This window comes from Euprymna scolopes, chromosome 6 (genome assembly GCF_053919585.1).
Source record: "Euprymna scolopes isolate OS-2025 chromosome 6, ASM5391958v1, whole genome shotgun sequence".
Lineage (NCBI taxonomy): Eukaryota > Metazoa > Mollusca > Cephalopoda > Sepiida > Sepiolidae > Euprymna > Euprymna scolopes.
The window spans coordinates 82,211,771-82,237,117 of record NC_136487.1 but is presented as its reverse complement, the minus strand read 5'-3'; the positions used below and the strand labels follow the sequence as shown (position 1 = coordinate 82,237,117).

General features: G+C 34.3%; 1 protein-coding gene across 2 annotated transcripts in view; it reads left to right on the top strand.

Moving 5' to 3' along the window:
* Positions 1–25,347, top strand: part of LOC145277722 (sodium-coupled monocarboxylate transporter 2-like) — a 248,743-nt gene that overhangs the window by 52,480 nt on the left and 170,916 nt on the right. For both annotated transcript variants that reach the window (XM_080129425.1, XM_080129424.1), the window contains one exon: positions 22,224–22,604. In XM_080129425.1, the coding sequence (XP_079985551.1) occupies positions 22,236–22,604 (369 nt within the window). In that variant the 5' untranslated portion in view covers positions 22,224–22,235. The remainder of the gene's footprint in view (positions 1–22,223; positions 22,605–25,347) is intronic.

Genomic DNA, 25,347 nt, shown 5'->3' with positions numbered 1-25,347 from the left:
AATATGTTGTGCTTGCATACATTAGTTTAACCATTTCTAGACTATATATATATATATATGTATATATATATATACATATATATATACATATATATATCGGTATATATATAGGTATATATATAGGTATACATATGTACCTATATATATATATATATATATATATATATATATATATATATATATATATATATATATATTGTTGTGGGGTACGAATCACCCCTATTTGAGAACTAAGTGAAATCAATCAGTATTATGAATACCACTGGTTTTAGAGACTAAATGGAGACATTCATACCATGTTTAACCGCATGCTACGGACACGTTCCTCTCATACCACTTTAGTGGCTCCTGTATTCTTTATGAAAAATACATAGTATATTTTATACACCTCACACTACTTGTGATTTCTTTCATTTGTAAACTCTAGCACGGGTCTACAACAACTGGCTGATAAAGACGATTCAAGAACTTCCCCGATCAATCTACAATAATTGCTAACAACAACTGAATGACGAACATTCGAGCAACGAATTCACTCTAAAAAAAAACAGCCATTGAAAGATAGCATTTGACGACCAAAGGATTCAAGAAAAAAGAACACACGCGGATATTCGAAATAATTTTTCCTACACTCGAGGGAATTCGAAACTTCAAAATATTTATTTTTCAAAAGTTCGGTGAAGAACGGGAAAATCTACTTGTCACCGTTGGGGGAAAAACCAACATTCGAGCGTAAAAATCCACAAACAGGGGATAAAGAACACTTCGAAAAAAGGACAACAATTCTTGCCGGAAAAAGGATTCTACAAAGACGTCGTCAAAAGGTCTTATCTTGCTGTTAAAAAAAGCTACTAAAACGTAAACTACGAGCTGAAACAGAACTCATAAGACGAATTGCATGGAGAATTATTATTGAATTAGCGTGATCAAGTTTTCAGTAAGTACAAAAAACTTTGTCGTTCTAAAAAGTATGTCTTGCTAATACATCTTATGGTTAAAAGGCATTTGTGTTGGCAAAAAGGAAAAAAACGCCTCCACAAGTAAATGATATATTTTACTTTATTGGCTAAAGCGAGTATTTACACAAATTAAAAAAGACATCGAATTTTAATCCGATTAAAATATACTTTTAACTGGTCGACACTAAGCACGAAAATTAAAGTGTTAACGAGAAAAATACATTCTTTTTCGCACAGAAATAAAAAAAGTATAGCCAATATTAAATGAATGCTACAAACTCTCTTTCACAGATAAGTAACTTTATTTTTCAAGGAAAAAGGAGGAAAAAAATGTGTAGGATCAACTCGAAATTGAACCCGGTACCTACACATTACGAAAATTGAAAAATAAAAAACGAAATCTTTTGCTTTCTGTATGAATGCAAACGCCGAATTATTTTCTCAGAAAAATTGACACAGGAGGAAATAAATATATGAAAGAAATATTCGTTAAAAAATAGGTACGAATTTTGTAAACGTTTTTTTTCTATATAGATGGTACTATAGAAAAAGTAAATCAACGAATTGGGTTGTTTTACCATATTAAGTAATTTCATATCGCCCCCACCCAATCAAAATGGACGAGTTTGCAAAACAATTTTTGGAAATGGTGAAATTCCAACAAGGTCAACAATTAGAACTTGAAACAAGGTTCAAAGAAGAGTAATTGGCACTACAGAAACAAAACGAAGAGAAACAACTGGCTATACAGAAACAAAACGAAGAGAAACAATTGACAATACAGAAACAAAACGAAGAGGAACAATTGGCAATACAGAAACAAAACCAAGAGAAACAATTGACAATACAGAAACAAAACGAAGAGAAACAATTAGCAATACAGAAACAAAACGAAGAGAAACAATTGGCAATGCAGAAACAAAACGAATAGAAACAATTGGCAATACAGAAACAAAACGAAAAGAAACAATTGACAGTACAGAAACAAAAGGAGTAGAAACAATTGACAATGCAGAAACAAAACGAATAGAAACAATTGGCAATACAGAAATAAAACGAAGAGAAAAATTGGCAATAGAGAAACAAAACGAAGAGAAACAATTGACAATACAGAAACAAAACGAAGAGAAACAATTGACAATGCAGAAACAAAACGAATACAAACAATTGACAATGCAGAAACAAAACGAAGAGAAACAATTGGCAATACAGAAACAAAATTAAGAGAAAAATTGGCAATATAGAAACAAAACGAAGAGAAACAATTGGCAATAGAGAAACAAAACGAAGAGAAACAATTGGCAATACAGAAACAAAAAGAATAGAGACAATTGGTAATAAAGAAACAAAACGAAGAGAAACAATTGACAATACAGAAACAAAACGAAGAGAAACAATTGGCGATACAGAAACAAAAAGAATAGAAACAATTGGCAATACAGAAACAAAACGAAGAGAAACAACTGACAATGCAAAACGAAGAGAAACAGTTAAATTTAATAAAATATCTCGAAGAAAAACGAGGAAGAGAAAAAAAAAAGAAATGAACGAACATATATTGGAAAAACACTTAGATTTAATGTAATTCTTCGAGGAAAAACTGGTAAGAGATAGGAAAGAAATCAGTGAACAAATATTGGAATTTAAAAAATCATATTTAGAACTACAAAAATCAGTCAGATAAAAAAAATGGATTTGATAACGCAAGTTTTAGTGAAAAAGGACAGCGGAGAAGAAACCAGCACGGCTTTTTTTTCCAAAAAACCAACGAATTGTCGTTTGTACGAGGCAGTCAAGCTATTAATGGAGTTATACTGTCCAAAAAGAAGCCTTTTTCATAAAAGATGGAAATGTATGAATCTTACACGTAAGGAGACTCAGGACTATACGACATTTGCGTTTTAGTTAATAAACACTGTGACGATTTCAAATTGTCGTCATTAATGGCGGACAATTTCAAAATGCTTAATATTCACACAAGGTTTGATAACCACAAAAGGTGCTTATATAAGACGTCGTGCTCTAAATAAATTGGAATTAGAACCTGATTTGACGCTTCAAGAACTGGCTGATGATTGTCAGCGGTTCGTGGCAATGAAGCAAGATTCCCGAAACAGAGAAAACAAGTATCGCGCACATTAAAAAAATACGCTTAAAAAATAAAGGACACCTGCCCGCCAGCAATTACCAATGAAGAGGCAAAAAGAACCCTTCACAAAATTATCAGGATAGACAAAATCCTAGGACCCCTTGTAGAAAATGTCGAGGACCTCATGGGTACAGTGCATGTCAGTACCAAAGAAAATAACATGTGACCTATGCAAGCGAGCAGGGCACAAGGCCTCATATTGCAGAGCAAAAGTAGCAAAAAAAAGTTACGTGAAAACTGCAAAAATGGACCCTTCATCAACAGAGCGCATAAGAATCTATGTTACGGTGAAAATCAGAAATAAAGAAGTAAAACTGCAGCTCGATTCCGGGTCGGATTTATCAATTATAAATTTTCACACGCGGAAGAGAACAGGAAAGCCCACTACGACAAAGACGAATAAAGTTGCAAGATCGGTAACTGGTGAAAAAATAAATTTTGAGGGTGAGCTAGTTATTAATGTGTCACTAAAAAGAACGACAAAAAAACTAAAAGTTTTCGTTCTAAGGAACGCAACGAACTTGTTCGGGACCGATTGGATTCAGGAATTTTAATTATGGGACGCGCCAATGAGTGATTTTTGGTCACAAAGTCGAAAACCTAACGGCCGAAGACGACAAACTAAAAAAAAGATCTCAAAAAATCTTTTCCAAGTGTTTTCTCCGAAAAGCTTGGGTGCTACACAAAAATAAAGGCGAGATTCGAATTGCTGGACGAAGCAAAACCAATATTCAAAAAGCCACGGAGCGTACCGTTCGCTTCGAGGGAAAAAATTGAAAAAGAATTGGAAAGACTAGTTAACACTGGGATTTTAAACCCTATTAACTATAGTGAGTGGGCAGCCCCCACCGTATACGTGAAAAAAAATCTGAAGAGATTAGGGTATGCGCGGACTTTTCGACCGTATTGAATGCGGCCCTCAAGGATTATCACTACCCACTACCAAACCCAGACGAAATATACGCTAAGTTAAATGGCGGGAAATATTTTTCCAAAATAGACTTAAGCGAGGCGTACCTACAAATACCAGTAGAGGAAGATAGCTCGAAACTTTTGTGTATCTCAACAGACAAAGGACTTTATAAATTCAATAGATTAGCATTTGGTATAAAAGTAGCACCTTCAATTTTCCAACAGGTAATTGATATTTGCTAAATGGTTTGGATTTCGCAATAGGCTATCTGGACGATATTCTTATGCGTAGTCAAAATGTTGAACAACATAAAGATCATGTATTTCAAGTGTTTGACAGAATAAAAGAATACGGCTTCACATTGAAGGAAGCAAAATGCGATTTTGTTTTGGAACGAATTAAATACCTGGGTCATATCATAGATAAGGACGGGAGGAAACCCGATCCAGACAAGTCCACAGCTATAAAAAAACATGCCAGAACCTCATAATGTAACTACATTGCAGAATCTTTTAGAGCTTGCGAACTATTATCAAACGTTCATTAAGGACATGCATGAATTGCGTGCGCCATTGAATGTATTATAAAAAAAGGGCAAAATGGGACTGGACGCCTGGGTGCCAGGCAGCGTTTAAGAAATTAAAAGATGTATTAACGTCAGATTTATCCCTGACTCATTTCAATCCGAAACAAGAGATTATTGGCGCAACTGACGCAAGTTCTTATAGGATCGGGGCGTGCATGCGTCAAGAACTTTACTTCCTACCGAGAAGAATTACTCCCAAATCGAAAAGGAATCACTGGGGATCATATTCGGTGTTACAAAACTCCACCGATTTTTACACGGCCGTAAGTTTAAATTACAAACTGACCATAAGCCGCTTATAATCATCTTTTGGCTCTAAAAAAGATCTGCCAACTTACATAGCCAACAGACTGCAAAGATGGGGGACCATTCTACTGAATTACGATTTCAGTATGTAATTTCTTACATTTGCGAAGTTAAGTCACGCAGACGGATTGTCGCGATTAATCCCGAAATCAAGGGAACCGCTAGAAGACACAGTAACAGCGTCACTACAAATCGAAAAGGACTATGCACAAGTACTATGTAATACGATCAAGGAACTACCAGTCACTTTGGAAGATATAATAAGGGAGGCTGAAGAAGATAGTTTCATCAAAGAAATGAAACAAAAAATTAAATCGGATGAATCAGCAGTGGAAGCTTATTCTATGTGCAATGAGGTACTGTTGTACCAAGAAAGAGTACTAATCCCAGTTACTCTACAAAAGAAAATTCTAAAGAATTTTCATACGGGGCACCCTGGGGCTACGCGAATGAAGAGCCTCAGGAGGTCATACGTTTACTGGAAGAGTATGGACACTGATATAGAAGGCACAGCAAAGTCGTGTAAAGGATGCGCATTGGCTGCAAAAGCGACCCCAATATAATTTATCCCATGGCCTAAAGCGGACCACCCATGGCAAAGAATACACGTAGATTGCGCAGGCCCACTGGATGGAAACTATTATTTAATAGTGGTAGACAGTTTTTCAAAATGGCCTGAGGTATTTCGATGTAAAAGTCCAACAACGAATTTTACAATGTCTTCACGAATTGTCCGCTAGGGTTGGTGTGGTTGATTGTCTAGTGTTAGACAATAGTACACAATTCACTTCAGCCGATTTAAAAAGCTTCTGCGAGGATTTCAAGGTTAATCACATAACAACGCCAACCTATCATCCCCGATCGAATGGTCAGCCAGAGAGGTTTGTAGACATGTTGAAAAGGCTAAAGGAACACCCTCAGAAAAGGCACTACAGCAGTTTTTAGAAGTTTACCGAATTACGCCAAATGAAAGCGCTCCAGCGAAAATGCCGCCGACAGAGTTAATGTTCGCGAGGAAAATTAAGCCGGTCTTTGAGAAACTTTTATCAAAACAGGTGAAACCGCCAAATACAATAGTTCCTAAAAAGAGGTATTTACCTGGTGAAAAGGTATTTATCCAGGTCACAAAAATAATAGCACGATGTGAGAACTAGGAAAGGTCCAGAAAAGTATCAGGCGGATGGTCTACATTATCGAAGGTCCAAGATTTACGCACAGGAAACATTTAAACCAACTTCGGAAATGTATAACTGATAACAAAAGACAAATGTCTGCTGAACAAGAAGTAATAATATGACACGTTCGACTTGGTCACACCACAAGCAGCCGGACGATGCAAGTCCTTCAGGAAAAGGAACATGACCAAACCGATAGATCAACCCCAGGAAAAAAAGCTATACGATCATCCCAGGGGAATGAAAAACTCGGGAGGGGGGTGTTATGAGGTACAAGTCACCCCTATTTGATAACTAAGGTGAATCAACCAGTCCTATGAATACCACTTGTTTCAGAGTCTAAATTTTTAACCGCATGCTACGAACACGTTCCTCTCATATCACTTTAGTATTTAGTTGCTCCTGTATTCTTTATACATATTATATTTTATACACTTTACACTACTTGTGGTTTCTTTCATTTGTAACCTCTAGCACGGGTCTACAACATATATACAGGTATATATATATATATATATATATATATATATATATATATATATATATACCTATATAAATATAGGTATATATATATAAATATATATATATATAGGTATATATATAGGTATATATATTTAGGTATATATATATATAGGTATATATATAGGTATATAAATATATATATAGGTATATATATATAGGTATATATAATGTATATAAATATATATATAGGTATATATATATATAGGTGTATATAATATATATAAATATATATATAGGTATATATATAGGTATATATAATATATATAAATATATATAGGTATATATAGGTATATATATGCATATATATTTAGGTATATATATGTATAAGTATATTAAATATATATAGCTATGTATATGTTTATATATATGTGTATATATATGTATATATATCGATATATATGTATATATATATGTATATATATAGGTATATAATAATATAGGTATATATAGTAAGAGATGTTTACCTAATAGACATGGTAAAAATATTTACGCGTAGCAGTTCTTACTCCCTCGCTTTACTTACGTATTGGGCACTATTGAATAAAGTTTACGCATTGATTTATACTTTAGTATATTAATTTATGTGATTAAATAAAGTAATCATAGTTATATATATATATATATATATATATATATATATGTGTGTGTGTGTGTGTGTGTGTGTGCGTGTGTGTGTGTTTGTGTGTGTGTGTGTGTGTGTGTATACGTCCAATATATAATATCAACTGTAGGTTATTTGATATGAGAGTGACGCTTTCGAAATTAATGCATCTGTTTAAAGCAGAATTGAACAATGATACTTGATTTTTTCATTAAAGATTTTATTCAAGCCAAAATTTTATTCAAGCCAAAATTTTATTCAAGAATCATAAAGATAATTTTATAAAATTAATAGTAGGTTTTCTACAGTACAATTTAAACTAATATATATATATATATATATATATATATATATATATATATATATATATATATATTAAATTGAAATTCAATGAATTTCAAAAAACTCTCATTGAAATGAATTTCATATCAAAGAATTTTTATTATTCTAAGCAAGACAAAAAATGCTTTAGAAAGTTAATCTCCTTAACCTATAGGGTTTCGATGTTTACCATCTCATCAGAGGAGAGAAAATATTAGCAAATATTTATAAAGTATGCACCCTATTTTCTAAAGTCAGTGAGACATGGAAAGTCAAAGTCAAAATAATAAATTCATCAGAAGTCCTGTAGTAGGAGGATTTGCAGTAAAAGGGTATGAAAGTTTTTTTAGATCCAGCTTGCTTGTTAAAATCCATGTTATGCGTTCTTTACATCCGTTTGGTAATAAGGTCCAAGTTATATGTTGGGTAATCCGCATAGCTGTGTAAATATTCGAATCGGGCAAGTGCTTGTATAAATTTGTTTGTGGGTCCGGCGATAATAATTCAAAGTCTGTTGGAATTCTTTTCATTAGAAGTCTATATTATTTTTAGTAGGGCGAGGTGTTAATATTAGGGAGAGTAGGTAGTGGTGAGTGGTAGAAAGTTGGGTGAAACATATGTGCATATTCATCCCTATATACACATGAACACACATATACGAACACACACATACACACAATATACATATATAAATACATACATACACACATACACATACACACACATATATATATATATACATACACACATATATAAACATATATATATACATATACATACATATACACACATAAACATACATACATATATATAACTAGATATCTCTTCAAATAGAATTCAAAGAATCATAAAGTTTGACCGGTCGCTTAATTGAGGTCGGGTCGTATACTAGATATAGAGATTTGGTTCGGGAAGGATAGAGCGGGAACAAGAAGAATATAGAGATAAGAACAAAAAATATAAAACAAAAATAAAAATAAAATGATGGGCCAAATACGTAAATGGAATAATTCGTTTTTTCAAGATTTATCCTAGTTTCATGTCAAATCTCTTTTTCAGTTTTAATCGTATTTGTTCCGTCAACTCAAGTTATATATACTGCCCATGAGGTGCTAATTATTATTGATTTTATACGTATCTATATTTCCCTTAGAAAGGAGGATTGACATAAGGTTTAGAATATACTAATGTTTATGAGCTAATTGTGAAACCAATTACTAGATGTAGAGACTTGGTTCTGAAGAATATATATATATATATATATATATATATATATATATATATATATATATATATAGTCTTGGAATTTTTGTAAAATTGAGAATTATATCAAAATAATAGTTTTTTTAAATAATTTTTAGTCGTTCATTAGAAAAATGATGTTGTCAGTAAATCATTTAATTTCCTACAATTGCTTAATCCACTTGTTTTCTTGAATCCACAATAGTCCTAAGTTTTCGGGTATAATCATTTGTTTACCATTAAATACTGTTTCGAGGATTTTAAAACAAAACTATATTAAATCCCGTCTTTCCAGCAGTGTTGCTTAAACGCCACCTCCCTTAAACAAAAGAACAAAAAATGTTTCTGATATGGGATCTAGGTTTTTGATATAGGTTTTATCCACAGCTGGGGAAAGGTACAAGTCTAGCTGCACTGATGAGTTGTGATACAACGAAACAGTACTGTATGTGGATGACTAGATCAAAACCCCTTCCCTCCTTTGGGTCGAGCACTGTCGTAAATGTATTTCCCCCGCTGCTTAGTTTAGCGATTAAGTGCAGCCCGCTGCCTGGTTGTTTATAAACAAACTATTAACTACAGACCTGTTAAGTGTTGGGCAGATGTTTATCTAATAGACATGCGCCAAAATATTTACGAATACCAGTTCTTAGTTCAGTGGTTAGAGCTGCAGACTGTCAATGCGATGGTTGTAGGTTCGATCCACGACTGGGAAAGCTAATAGTCTAGCTGCTCTGATGAGTTGTGATACAACGAAACAGTACTGTATGTGCATGACTATATATATATATATATATATATATATATATATATATATATATATATATATATATATATATATAATGCAATATTAGAATATCGTTAATAACTTTCGGAAGTGCCATATGCAATACCTGAAAACTATATTTAAAAATATATATATTATGTTGAGCGTATTAGATTAAAAAATAATAGAGTATTCATAAAAAACAACACTTTTATCAGCCGTCGACATGATCGATACAAAAACTGGAATTGTGACGAGGTCCAATGAAAAGAATAAAGTCTTTTAATGGGTTATAAAAGATAATTTATTAAAGAAAATGAAAGCGTTTATATATAAAAACATTTATTTCGCATTTTGTTTTTTGTAAATATTTTTATTTAAGATATTTCTGTATAAGTCATCAAACGCATGTCTGATTCCGAATGTGTGCGTGTGCGCGCGCGCACACACACACACACACACACACACACACACACACACACACACACATATATATATATATATATATATATATATATATATATATATATATATATATATAATGGGAACAAACAGTTAATAAAATATGTTAAAAAACATGAATGGATAGTCTGGTTTTTTTATCTTCCACCAGACTATCCATTCATGTATAATCACCTTTTTCTTCACCATATTCCCTCTGCTTCACTTTTTTTGTTTTTAAGTAAGATCTTTGACTTACTTGTTGTTTCATCAAATACTTCTGCATGCAAAATCCGATCCCGCATTTTGCTAATTCCTACCCTCTGATGAGAAGGAAAGCATTTCTTCGAAACTCCGCGGATTAAGGACTATCCATTTATGTAGTGTTTCCTTTTCAGATTAAATAGGTTTTTAACTCATTTCAAAGTGTTTTTAACAGTTTGTTCATATTATAAGCTCTATTTCCTATTTAGTTTTATCGAGCTTTTACATCTGGCTGAGATAATTTGATAAATATTAATTCTTTAATATTTTATACTTTAATTTTACAATCTTGGATCATTTTGGTAAATTTAATTGTAATTTTTATTTTATATATATATATATATAAGAGTTTTTGTCAGCGTATATGTGTGTCTGTGAGTTCCTTCCCTATGGATTCGAAAATAGCTGGGCCGATTTTTATAAAATTTCTCACGAAGGCATTCCATGTGCTTGGCAGTGTTCTTAGATAAATTTTGTATCGTAATGTCTCCGAAAAGTAGCGATCATTGATAATCGAAATAATCCGATGACAGAAGAAACAGGCGATTTTGACCACAGTTTACATCTTACACAGCCTAACATCACAAGAAATCTTATTACCACACAAGCCAACATATAAATTCAACAGCAACTGGACCCTCTAAACCACCCCCTACCTGACTTTCCTATGCGGACAGACGCCACGCTAGACGATCTGGAAATCACCCCTGCTCAGGTGCATGCTATCATAAAAAACCTTGACACTTCCAAAGCATGTGGACCCGACCTCATCCCAGCTGTGCTATTAAAAAAGTGCTCAGCCGAAGTAGCTCCAGTTCTCTCCAAACTCTACAACAAATGCCTCAATGAATCTTGCTTTCCGAGCTGTTGGAAAACTGCTTCTGTTGTACCAGTATTCAAGAATTCTGGCGAAAGAACTGACCCATTAAATTATCGCCCTATTAGCCTCCTCCCACTTTTTGCCAAAATATTTGAGACCTTAATTAACCATGCTCTAGTCCAGCACCTTACAGATGCTAAACTTCTGACCGACCATCAATATGGATTTAGACAAGCCCGTTCCACGGCAGACATCCTCACTGTAATCTCTGAACGCATATACCATTCACTGGACAAAGCGGGAGAGGGCAGAGCGGTAGCTCTAGATATATCTAAGGCTTTTGACAGGGTATGGCATGAGGGTCTCCTCAGGAAGATTAGATCTTACGGTATCACTGGTAGAATACTTAACATAATTAAATCCTTCTTAGATAAGAGAAAAATCCAGGTTGTCCTCGACGGTCGTACGTCTAAACAATATAATATAAATGCGGGAGTGCCCCAGGGATCTATCCTTGGTCCTCTGCTGTTCCTGATATTCATAAATGACCTCCCCGACAAAACTGCCTCTGAGATGGGTATATATGCTGATGACACCACACTCTATAGCAGGCACGACAGGAAAACAAATGAACATATATCTAAAGTAATGGCAGAAACACTAGAGGATGACCTCAAATCAGTAGTGGAATGGGGACAAAAATGGATGGTAACGTTCAATGCCACCAAGACAAAACTGGTTTCATTCAATAATTACAAGAAACCTTCTCTACCACCTATAGCAATGGCCAACAACTCTTTAGCTGAGAGTACGTCTTTCAAGCTCCTTGGCCTAACGTTCACAGGAAACATGAGCTGGAACAATTACATCGAGGGCATTGCCAGGGCCGCTGCGAGGAAGGTGGGCTCTCTCTACCGTGCTAGAAAACTTCTAACACCCGAAAGTATCATGTACCTCTATAAGGCCACTATTCGCCCATGTATGGAGTATTGCTGTCACATTTGGGCCGGTGCACCGGCTACTAGTCTCTCGCTCCTTGACAGGGTTCAAAAGAGAGTCGCAAATCTGATAGGCCCCAAACTGGCATCAAAACTTCAGCCTCTGTCTCATCGTCGAAACGTTGCATCCCTCTGCCTGTTCTACAAGTATTATAATGGTGAATGCTCTGAAGAACTGCAAGCACTTGTGCCCCCACGACGTGAACACCCTCGACAGACCCGACAAGCTACACAATCCCACCCCCACACTGTAGAGATCCCTAGATGTAAAAGATCCTTCTACTCCAGTAGTTTCTTCCCCAGAACTGCTAGACTTTGGAATTCCATTCCAGGTCACTGCTTCCCCAACTGTACTGACATGCATAAGTTCAAGTGCAACGTGAACCAACATCTCGCTGCCCTAATCCCTACATAGTACCCCAGTAGATGTTTCCCTTGATAGTAGCCCCCTACATTAAAGTGGCAATGTGCCTTGTTTGGGGTGAATATGTAATAAAAAAAAAAAAAAAAAAAAGAGTACAATTGAGCAATAATATTGTTTTTTTTTTTCATTTTAAACTTTAATTGAAGCCATTATCTATGAAATAATTTTATAAAATCAACAGTAGGTTCTCTACAGTGTAATGTAGACTGCAATGTTATGAGAAATAAGTAATAGTGAGAGGTATCTGAGCTTCCTCCCGGTGCACTGCGATAGGTCCCCAACTAGAGCAGGCAATCAATCGATTTGATTTAAAATGGGCGATTTCATTGACTTCGATGATACTAATATGGGAGTATGAAACATTTGTTGATCATCATTCAATCCCGGCCAACGTCGGGTCACCATGCTAATATATATATATATATATATATATATATATATATATATATATATATATATATATATATATATATATGGACTAGGACTCCTCAGGCTTATGCGCATAAGCCTGAGGAGTCCTAGAGTGGATGAACCGCCGAATATTCAGTGTAGATTAATCGCCATATATATTTTATAAATTACTAACTAGCTCTACCTACGTACTGAACACTTTTAAAGTAAATACTCAAAGTTTACGCATAAATCTATACTTTCGTATATTAATTTTATGTGAGTAAATTAAGTAGTTATATATATATATATATATATATATATATATATATATATATATATATATATATATATATATATATATATATATAGTGGTGTTCTCTTTCTTTCTTTTTCCTTTACCTTGTTTGATTTTCTGTTTTTTTCTTTGCTTTACTTTTATTCTTTCTTTCTTCCCTTCCTGTTTTTTTTAATTTTCTTTCTACCTACTCGTCACTGCTTTATTGCCCCATTAAATCCCCCTTTCACATATTCGATATCTTTCAAAAAATTCCTACTTTGCTTTCATTCCATTTTTTCTTTCTGTCTTTTTTTTTTTTTTTTTTTCAGCTTAACCTTTTCACTTCCAAGTTTCCTATATTTTGTGAAAATTATACAACCCTGAAACAAATGTCAGCTTCCGGTCGCTTTAATAGGTCAACGACAATTATCCCCATACCCGCCACTCATTTTGTCGACTCCCTTATTTGTCACACAAGAAAGAAATATATGACTAAATAATAAAAATAACACAAAAAAATAAAATAAAAAAGGACTTTTGTCGTAAGTCATGGCCAACCAACCACTGTAAATATATGTTTATTTGTCTGATTGTTGGACTAGCTTAATTCAGATTACCGCGTTTAAACCGTGCCTGGGTTACAACGGCGTATAAAATGGCACAGTTGGTGGGGTGGGGCGTCGGTGCTGGAATAGACGCATTCAAATAAAGAAATACGACGGTAATTTAACAATCTTAGCATCGATGTATCAAGTTTTTGAGGATAACTTTATTGCCAGAAACAATTGTTAGCCATTTATTTCCTAGTAGTGAAAATAACCGGTGTTGCCAGAGAATTAATCGGGAAGTGCAATCCTCTACCAGTATAAGAGCCAAGTTCGTCATAGGATGGAGTAGTGGAGTACTGTTTCCACATTTGGGCAGGAGCTGCTCGGCGTACCCTACCCTTCCTTGAGAGAGTTCAAAACCGACTTCGTATTTTAGTCGGTGATACTCTTTTCTCTTTCCTACATTTGATACGCTGCGATCTTGTCTCTGCTCTATCGTTATTTTTACGGCAAGTGCTCGGCTGAGCTCCAATCTACTTTCCACTTCTTCCCAATCTTTCACAAAACATACTCGTCTAGCCAAAACCACTATCAAAAATTTCTCCCACTCCCTCTCGGTGCCTAAACCTAAACGTAGATTCCATGAACAAAGTTTCTTTCCTAGAACTGCCCGCCTGTGGAACTTTGTCTCGCAGTTCTGCTTTCCAGATTACTACAATATTGTCGTCTTAAGTTCTTATTAAACCGTCTTCTTAAATAATATAATTATACCAAATTTTCATTCTTAACGATTACTACCCTATTGCCACAATACACATATTAACTCTTATCCTGAAGTAGCCTCCGGCTTTGAAATTTGGTAATCCCTAGTAAAATAAAAATTCCATTTTACTATGTTGCTATTAAAATGTACTGCTGTTCCCTTTGGATTTAAAGCTAATTTACGTTTGAAGACAGTCGTGCTGTTGCAAACTTATTTTTTATTTAATTTTTTTATAATTATGCATCTCCGGGCAATGATCAAAGTGTAGTATCTGTTCTGATGCTATACTTCAATTTTTTGTTCTCAGTTAGTGGAGGAGAAGCCCTTTACGACTGAGTCAATTTTTAACGTGTTCTTTTTCTCCACATTAAAAAAAGACCCTAGTGTCTTGTGGGGAGGTAAAGTAACTAGGAACTTTATATATAACTATCAGGACCCGTTATCCGGCATTGCCTGGTGAAAGTCTGCCACCACGCCTCGCAAAAAAGTAAACTACGATTGTTTTTAGTGGCCACTGCCGTCCTTGAACAATTGCGGACACTGGCGGCCGTGGCCGAAATGAAATAATCTGCCTTTCACTGGCGATTAGAGCTGGTTTGGGGCGATAACACGCAGGTACTGTTTGAATTAAAAAAAAAGTGATTAAGAGAATGTATAAATCAGTATGAATTAAAAAAATTACGAAAAATGATCCATTAGAATAATAATAGAAAGTAAAAACAAGTTTTAGATCCTCACTGCATATGAACTGTTTAGAGTGATCGCAGTTCTTGCTGTTTCCGTTTGTTGTTCAAGTCTTCCTCTTTTTTTCAACTCTTCCACCAATAGTATTAAACTACACCTTACCTTTATTTTTTGTAAGGGCACTTTTTTTACTGGCTTTTATTTTTGTAAATAATAAAGGAAATTTTCGCTTTTTAAGGGGGGTGCTTTTCTATCTGCTTTTTATTTGTCATTTTATGTTTCTAATGTAACCCCCCCCTCGCAAAGAAAATTGAATTTGTCATATATTTGGGGTTTGTTTTGTTTATTAAATTGTTACGTGAAAGTATAGAACAGTCTCATAAAAAATAATTAAATGTATCGTTACGTCATTTTTTCAATGTAATCCCCCCCCCCAGAAAAAAACAAATTGTATTTGTCAAATTTTGTCCTCCTCCTCAATCGCCAAACTTGAAAAAATGCTAGAGGTGATATGTCACGTTGAACGCTTGGTGGCCAAAAAGTGGGTGCTTACTTTACGTAAAATTTATATAGAAAAGTGATCCCCACTCTAACATGTTATTTTATTTTTTGTTTTCAAAATTTCTTCTCATAATATTTATAAAGGCTGTTTAAATGTATTAGGTTGAAAAAGAAAATTAGATCTCCATTGTTTTAGGGGTTAAACGCCGCTGGGTCGCTTTTTAATTAGAAAATTAAGTTTGTAATTGATGAAATTAACTTGGTACTGGAGATTCATCGGATTTTTATCCTTCACATGACAGCTTCCTTATGTTAAGAATAAGTATGTTTGAAAACACTTTTAGAAGTCCTGACAAGCTGGCATAATGGTTATCGCACTTGACTCACTGCCTTTAAATTTTGGTTTTAATCTCAGCTCGAATATTATTTTTTACTTACAAGAAGTGAACTGTTTAGAAAAAACTTAATACTCGCATGCGCATGTCTCTATTTCTGTATGAATTAAAATATAATATTTACGAGTATTTTGCGACCGGGCAATGCCGAGCTGCCCGCTAGTAACTATATAAAGACAACGTCAACGTACTGTTTTATTATTCGGCAGTTTTTCTCATTAGGGAGTGATAATTTTCGGAAGGCCCATCACGTTTTCATTAGTTAATTACGAAATGCGAAATCTTGTAGAAATTCATCCATTTGTTTCAAACACCTGAATTCGTTAAAAACATGGATTTTGAAAGACCTTTTAGAAACCTAAATTACATGGTCCAGTTGTTCAGCTAAATAGTTTGTTCGGCATCCGTGAACGTATTCAGAATTTCCAACCTAAAACGAATGTCAAACGAAAGACTAAAAAGGGGTAGAAAGTTCACGGTGAGTTTACTTTTAGCAGCCTCGTAACTTTCGCTACCTTTATAACTCATAATCCCATGAGAGATTTCTTCACCTTCGGACGAAGATCAAAGTGTAGTATCTATTTTGATGCTGCACTTCAATTGTTTTGTTCTCAGTTAGTGGAGGATAATTTCTTCACGACTGAGACAATTTTTAACTTTTGTTCCTTTTCTCCACATTTAAACGCTCTTGGTGTCTGAGTCTGCCCTCGTGGGGAGGCAAAGTAAATAGGAACTCTCGTTACCCTTACTTTCTCCTTTAGTCTTAACTTTCCACAAACGATGTTTCTAGGAATGTGGGAAATATTGCTGCTTTTTTTTTGGGGGGGGGGGATCTATCCCATCTAACACTTACAATTGATTGGTATCTTGAAATAGTATAAACATTTTTAGTTTCTTACACCATGCCTTGTCTGGAGCGACTTTCATGAAAAAAATCAAGGAGGACAGATCACGTTCGCAAACAGGTCAAGGCACTGCAGGTTGACCCACATTAATATGCATACGATTAGAGATCTGAATATAATTGAAAATTGAACATGTTAGGAGGATTATCACCCTTTAACGAAAATGGAACAACAACAGACTAGAAAACGGACGACATAATGAATTAGGTAGCGAAAGCTGTTTCGTCACGTCGTCTTCGTATACTAGTCGAAAATAGGTTCTTGATAATCAGTCCACTAACTGCCTGAGGCACTCCACCGGGAAATGCCGACAGGGCTACCCATGCAAATTTAAAAGATGAGAGAGTGCGCCAAGTCTGTGGAGCTTACCTATTCTTCTAATTTCTTTTTCTTTTTGGTGGTGATGGTGGGGGGGGGCTTGTACTACACCTTTTTTAAGGTGAGAAAGGAGTGAAGACTAAGGAACAACAGAAGCATTTAGGCGGCAAAAACTGGCGGATTCATTCGCTTAAGTATACCAGTTGACAGAAACTGGAACACGGCGGGCTGAGGTATCAGACTTGGTTAGTCCTAAAGAAGCCCCACCCTCCCAAGTATAAGCTCCTTCTTTTGGTAAAGTTAGACTATTTTTAACTGCATGAGGTACTCCATCGTAAAATGCTGACGGGCCTGTATACCCTTATTAAATAAATGAATCATTCTATATATATATATATATATATATATATATATATATATATATATATATATATATATATATAATGCGCGCGCGCGCGTGTGTGTGTGTGTGTGAGGCCATAAGAGTGGAAAATGAAATCAAGAAACTATCTATTGGTATATATATAGAATGATTCCTTTATTTAATAAGGGTGTACATCATTTATTTAAGAAGGGTATACATACATTTAGTTGGGTGAGAAAGGTCACTCTTTATACCAAGGTATTTCGAAGCCTAATGCTTCTCATCAGAAGAATAGAAAAGATGCTCGGTAACCTAATGGGGATGTGAGGTCTAGCGTCTAGAATTGATCAGGTTCGAAATAAATAAATAAATAAAATTATTGATGCTGTTTGGGGGGACTATATTGAACTCTAAGATAAAGGAGGAGTGTATTATTATATAAAGTGTAATGTAAAAAGCTATATCGACTGCCTATCATAGTCTTAAAGAATGTGGGTAGTTTATGTGTTTAAACTCAAGGGGAAGATATAGGGTAGGTTGGGTGGTGGTCTGATTTTATCCTTATGTAAGATGTGTAATATCTATGGAGGGTTTACATGAGGTATACATTTGGTATGAATCTCATAGCATTACGCCATAAGCCATAGTTATTTTATAAGTAATGTTGTGATCATCGTTACATGTGATAAAATCCTACTTAGCATATATCCCCTCGCTTTAATTCATCATCATAATATTACGCTTGAAAACGTACACCTTCTCCTAGTGCTGTTGTGATCTCGGTTACTTCTGTTGATAAAATACCTTTTAGCGTAAGCCTCCTCCTCATGTAAACCCTTCATAGATACCACACATCTTACATACAGATAAAATAGAACCACTACCCAATCTACCCAAATAATAATAAAATGGAAGTTTGTATTAGAAAAAAAGAAAGTAAAAGAATGATTAATGAAACACAAACAATAAATGTCTTTCTATATAAAATGTCACACACACACACACACACACACACACACACACACACACACACACACACATATATATAGTCATCCACATACAGTACGGTTTAGCTGTTTCACAGCTCATCAGTGCGACTAGACAGGCAACTGTCTCAAGCCAGGATCGAAACTCGACCGCCCAAATGACGGTCAAAGCTTATATATATATATATATATATATATATATATATATATATATATATATATATATATATATATATATATATATATGCAGAAAGCTTTGAGAAGGAGTTTACTAATAAAGGAAAAAGCAAATTCCCCCCCCCCAAAAAAACAAAAAAAAAAAACAGATATGAATCTAGTTATTTATATATTTATCCAAATGAAAAAGCTCAATGCATACACTGAAGATAGTAGAGCTTACGATAAATAATAGTAAGAACGGAGCTGTAAAGTAGAAATTTACAAATACTCCAAAAACTGGTATGCTAGGAAATCCTAGGATTTACTATAACACACACATACACACACACACACACACACACACACACACACACACACACACACACATATATATATATATATATATATATATATATATATATATATAATGCGTCTTTTTCGTATCTATTGCAAATTCGAATATATTATATCTATGTACAGTCATTTATGTAATTTCCTAATTTACAAAAATGAGTGTACATAGATGTGATTTCCTAATTTACATTAATTGAAATATGTTTCTCTCTCATATAGCAGTAAATAACACAAGAAATCCGATCATTTAAGTTTGTTGAAGAAGAAATCGTACTATAAAACTTCTGAAAAATTTATACTCACAATTCTTGATTGCAGCTTGATTATGCAGCTAGTATATATATATATATATATATATATATATATATATATATATATATATATATATATATATATATATATATATATTAGCATTTCAGCCCGGCGTTGCCCGGGTTTTTGGAGGTGTATGCTGAGTTATTGCATAGACAAATTTGACAGAGTTATTGCGTAGGGAAATGTACACAGACACACACAGATACACAGACACACACACACACACACACACACACACACACAGATACGTTCACTTTTATAGTATATAGATAAGAAATCTGCATTAATTACAATATAATATTTATGCGTATTTTACGACCGGGCAACGCCGGGAAGCTTATATATATATATATATATATATATATATATATATATATATATATATATATATATATATATATATATATATATATATACTAGCATTTCAGCCCGGCGTTTCCCGTGTGTTTGTAGGTGTATGTTGAGCAAAAAGAAAAAAGCGGTCAATTTTTTTAACTTTGACCTCTACTATGCCCCCTTAAAATTTATTGTTTTTGGGCTCAAATCAAGTTATTAAGCTAGATCTATGTCCAAGGAACCTATATCTAAAATTTCAAGTGTTTAGACCCAAAATTGTCGGAGGAATTTGGTAGAGTTCTCAAAGGTAAAATCGTTGAACTTTGACACCTTAACAGCCAAATTTCTGTCCGAAAACGGATTACAAAGATTTTTCCAAATCTCAGTACCCTGTATATCAAATTTTGAGTCTTTAGACTGAAAATTGACAGAGTTATTGCGAAGGGAAATGTACACAGACACACACACAGACACAGACACACACACAGACACGTTCACTTATATATATATATATATATATATATATATATATATATTGGATAATTATATTTTAAAAACAACATATACCAAAACATTTAATTCTCTATGACCTAAGGATATTTGGATACCGAAGCTTTAAAAATTAACGCAATTTAACGCATAAACTTACGCCTGCCAAATTCGGAGATTTCAATTTTGACTTCTTAGTAGCTATTTTTACCGGCTAAAAAACAAATCGAATTTGTTTTACAGGTTCAAATACCTTATATATATATATATATATATATATATATATATATATATATATATATATATATATATATATAGTTTCAGCCTCTAGACCAAAAATTCACAGAGTAGTTTGGTAGAGATAAGTCTGCACACAAACGCAGACATGGTCACTTTTATATGCATATATGCGCGCACGTATGTTTGTTTGTGTGTGTGTGTGCACTCGAGCCATAACTTTTGGTGTGATTTTATCGAATAGCTGGGTCTTCTCGACATTCAGCTTAATCGAGTATGTAATGTGGTATTCAGACCGTCGTCTCAGAGAAACATTATTGACCAGAAGAAAGACATAAAACAATTTTTTCCAGTTTTCGTTAATGTAGAACACTGTGCTCAAGCAGATGTGACACTGCCCCTGTAAACTATATACTAAGCTTGTTTTCAGACACAAAACGACCAGTACTATACTCTGCATTGCCACTGGTGAGCAGGGAACTTAAATAACTTAAGAAATGAAGGTCATCGTGCCGGTAACATATTCTTAATAGCCAGCACCCATTATAGTCGTAGAAAAAGCTAATGACAATTCGATGTGTGCTGATTTTTCAAGTGGTCTCCACGCAGGCCTAAAGGAACACAGATACCTATTTTCGATTCCAGATTAACTTTTTGCCATATTTAACAGCTCTCAGTATTCTTAAATGTTCACATATCTGATACCGATCAGGATCAAAATCGCTTAGCATCGGTGAACTAATGAGAACAAGTCTATCAACATGATTATGTCGTATAGGCGGTCACTTTGGGACTAATTGAATATTAGTTACGCATAACTGGGATAATTGTGTATTCATAGTATTTTTTTTGCGCGGTTAAGTACATAGGATCGGACTTGACGTAGCTGATTACATAATACGCTATTGTATCCATTAGACCAATTAGCTACCCTCTGATAAATAGATAAATGTATACTAACTGAATAAATCTACAAGCGAATACTCGTTCAATAAATATTTGAAAATATTTGTGTTAATGTTATACTATAGGCTGCCCTTATCGCCACAGTCAGGAACACTGGAAAAGTTTAGCTAGAAAAGAAAATGACAATATAAAAAAACTGAATGATTGAACTTCACAGACAAAGTGACGCCATGGATAGTTAGTCATTAATAGCGGTGGTGGAGATCAAGATATAGAATTCGGAAGGAAGTATTTAGTTATGCTTGAAGTAACTGATAAAAAAAGGAAACCTAGGATTTCTGGTTATGAGTAAATATATTTGGGCGACACTGGCTATTCAGGTAGACGGATTTAGGAGATCTACGACGGAGCTTGACAGTTATTGATCTCGCCCAAGAGATCGGTACAGGGCCTGACTGATATGGAGTCGAGGAGAATGATGAAAGGACATTGGGAAGAACGATGAGAGATGTGAGACTTAGCTCATATATAGACGCTAGGAACCCCAACAACACACACACACACGCGCGATCGTGTTTAACTAGCCTTCTATACAAAGGCTATGCCAGTATTTGTTACTTCCATAAGGCATACAAATTGTAAACTAATGTTCGCGTCCAGCGATCGGTAATATTAGAATTGATATGAGCAGAAAAAGATGAAGAATAAAAAACACGCAACAAATGTAATTTGAGGATCAGTAATTATTTTTTATCATTTCCTTTTTCTTTTCTAATTTTATTTTTTTCTTCCTAATTCTTTTGCAGATAAAAAGTGACATGGATGGTAAACCGTACTTGCAATCGTCGGGGCACTTGCCGGCGTTATCAACTTTGGACTATGTTCTCTTTTCGCTCACGCTGGCCTTCTCGGCTATCATCGGGGTATTTTACGGATTACAGGACCGTAACAAAAAGGGGGCAAACAACTTTCTGCGCGCCAGCGGTAAGATGCCCATCTTTCCGGTGTCCATGTCGCTGTTGGCCAGTTTTATGTCGGCCGTGTCCTTGCTGGGCGTTCCGACCGAAATCTACAACGTAAACACCACTTTTCTGTGGATGGTCATCTCTTTCTTTGTGGCCATTTTCTGCGCCGCGCATATTTACATCCCAATCTTTTACCGGTTACGGATTACAAGTATCTACGAGGTAAGTCATTTATTCTTGACACTATAAAACTATATACATTTGTGACTGATCCCGAATCTTCCGACCAACAGTAATTATCAGTTTCTACTCTGATGAGTTCAAGAGCGCGAAACGCTAGTATTGAAAGGTATAAAAAATAATTAATATTTATAATTATATGCCCCTTTAGGAAAAGTTGAACCCTGTCTAAAGAATTAAGAAAAGGTGGTCAACAAGAGATATACAAAATTCTGACTTCCGGTCGTAAAATGCTCCCTGACTGCTCACTATGTTATTGCCGAATTTGGAACTTATAAGTATTCAACTTCCCTAAATTCTCGTATAAAAGGCATAAAGGTAACGTCCTAGCCTATGGAGTCAATGGGGACTTTGTAACTAGGTTCAAATCTCTCATCTAGTAGTAATTATTATTTCCTTCACTGATAATTGCGAAAGTATGAAACAATAATGGTTGCAAGTAAAAAAATTATCATTTACCTGCATATATACATATTACTATGTGATATAACATATTATGTATAAATATTAGTATTTACTTCAATAGTGCTCAGTATATAAGTAGAGCTTAGTAGTAATATTAGTAAGAAAATGAGTTTTACACCAAATCAGTGCATTACGTCATCTGACGATTGTGGGCGCGCATCAAATCATGGTTATGACATAATTCCTTCAGGTAGCACACACACACACACACACACACACACACACACACACACACACACACACACACATATATATATATAATATAAAGCTGGATGTGTGTGTATGTGTGTGTGTGTGTGTGTGTCTGGTCACGAATAGACTCCTATATGGTTGACTATTTTAAAAAAACTGATTACATATAATGATAGAAGATGTATCGAGACACAGGAATGGGTATGTTTGATCTGGCAGAACGGTGGTTCATTAAAATTGTGGTGTCTGCGTTCGCGCCTGGTCCACAAAGTATGGAAATAAAAAATTAAAAAAAAACAAAAAACGTTTGCGAGTGTTTTTGATATAGATGTACATAAGAATACTCTGATACGTATGTTTTAATTTAATAGGGATGGTATAATAAAATTGTGGGGTCTGCGTTCGCGCCTGGTCTCCATAGAATGGAAATAGGCACAAACTTTAATAAAGACTTTTCATATCTATCTGCGTAAGTATACTTTGATAATTATGTTTCAGTTTGAAGAAATATGGTATAATAAAATTATGGGGTGTTCGTTCGCACCTGACCTCCATAGAATGGAAATATCTCACAAAGTTTAACAAGGTTTTTTTTTAATATAGATCCACAGAATATTGTGATAAGTGTTTCAGTGTGAACATGTATGGCATAATAAATTATAGGGTTTATCTATTTTATTTTTACTTTCCTCATATTTTGCTTTGGTTTTGATACCCCCAAATTCAATACAAATTTACAACGCTTCCTTTTCATAAGCTATCATACTTTCATAAATCAGAGTCCATTTTATGTAGGCTGTTTTTGAACCCAGTCAACGACGGGTACTTTTTCTAGTATATATATATATATATATATATATATATATATATATATATATATATATATATATATATATATATATATATATATATATATACTAGCATACCGCTCAGCGTTGCTTGGTTGTAAAATATATCAAAATATATTTTGATTCATGCAGATCCCGTATTTATTACTACAGATCCAATTCTCTATTGATTATTATATTATACCCAACATGTAGTAGTGATTTTAAAAGTTAAAACAATATATGACTTGATTGCGATCAGCTGGAATCGAACACAAAGCATATAGCTCTCCAGCATTATTCGTTACCATCTGAGCCAAGTTCATGTGTATATTAAAACATTAAAAATGACGTTTTTAAACGTATAAATGTGTATTTACCTATATTTAGAGCTTATACATTACATCGAACTACGCCTTCCAGGTTCCATTTTTGTTTTCAATTTTGACCCTATTAGCAGCTATTTTCTGGTTATAAATCAAATCAATTTTGTTCCACAGGTCTGAGTACCTGATATATTAAGTTTCAAGTATGTAGACTAAAAATTAATAAAATAGTGTGGTAGAGATCGTTCCGAGATAGAGAGAAATTTATTCTGAATGCAGCTGCAAATGTAATGCAATTATGCACAATGTAGAAAATATGCCAAATAAAACTGTTATTTTATTTGATTTATAAAATTCCTTTTCAAAAGAACTTGCAAATTAGTACAAACACAAATCTGTATGAAAGGTGAAAACGTACGTACGAATATTAATGTGTGAAAGGTGAAAACGTACGTACGAATATTAATGTGTGAAAGGTGAAAACGTACGTACGAATATTAATGTGTGAAAGGTGATAACGTACGTACGAATATTAATGTGTGAAAGGTGAAAACGTACGTACGAATATTAATGTGTGAAAGGTGAAAACGTACGTACGAATATTAATGTGTGAAAGGTGAAAACGTACGTACGAATATTAATGTGTGAAAGGTGAAAACGTACGTACGAATATTAATGTGTGAAAGGTGAAAACGTACGTACGAATATTAATGTGTGAAAGGTGAAAACGTGCGTACGAATATTAATGTGTGAAAGGTGAAAACGTACGTACGAATATTAATGTGTGAAAGGTGAAAACGTACGTACGAATATTAATGTGTGAAAGGTGATAACGTACGTACGAATATACACGTGAGTGAAAGGTGAAAACGTACGTATGATGAGAAATGTAAATGAAAGGTGAAAATTTACGTC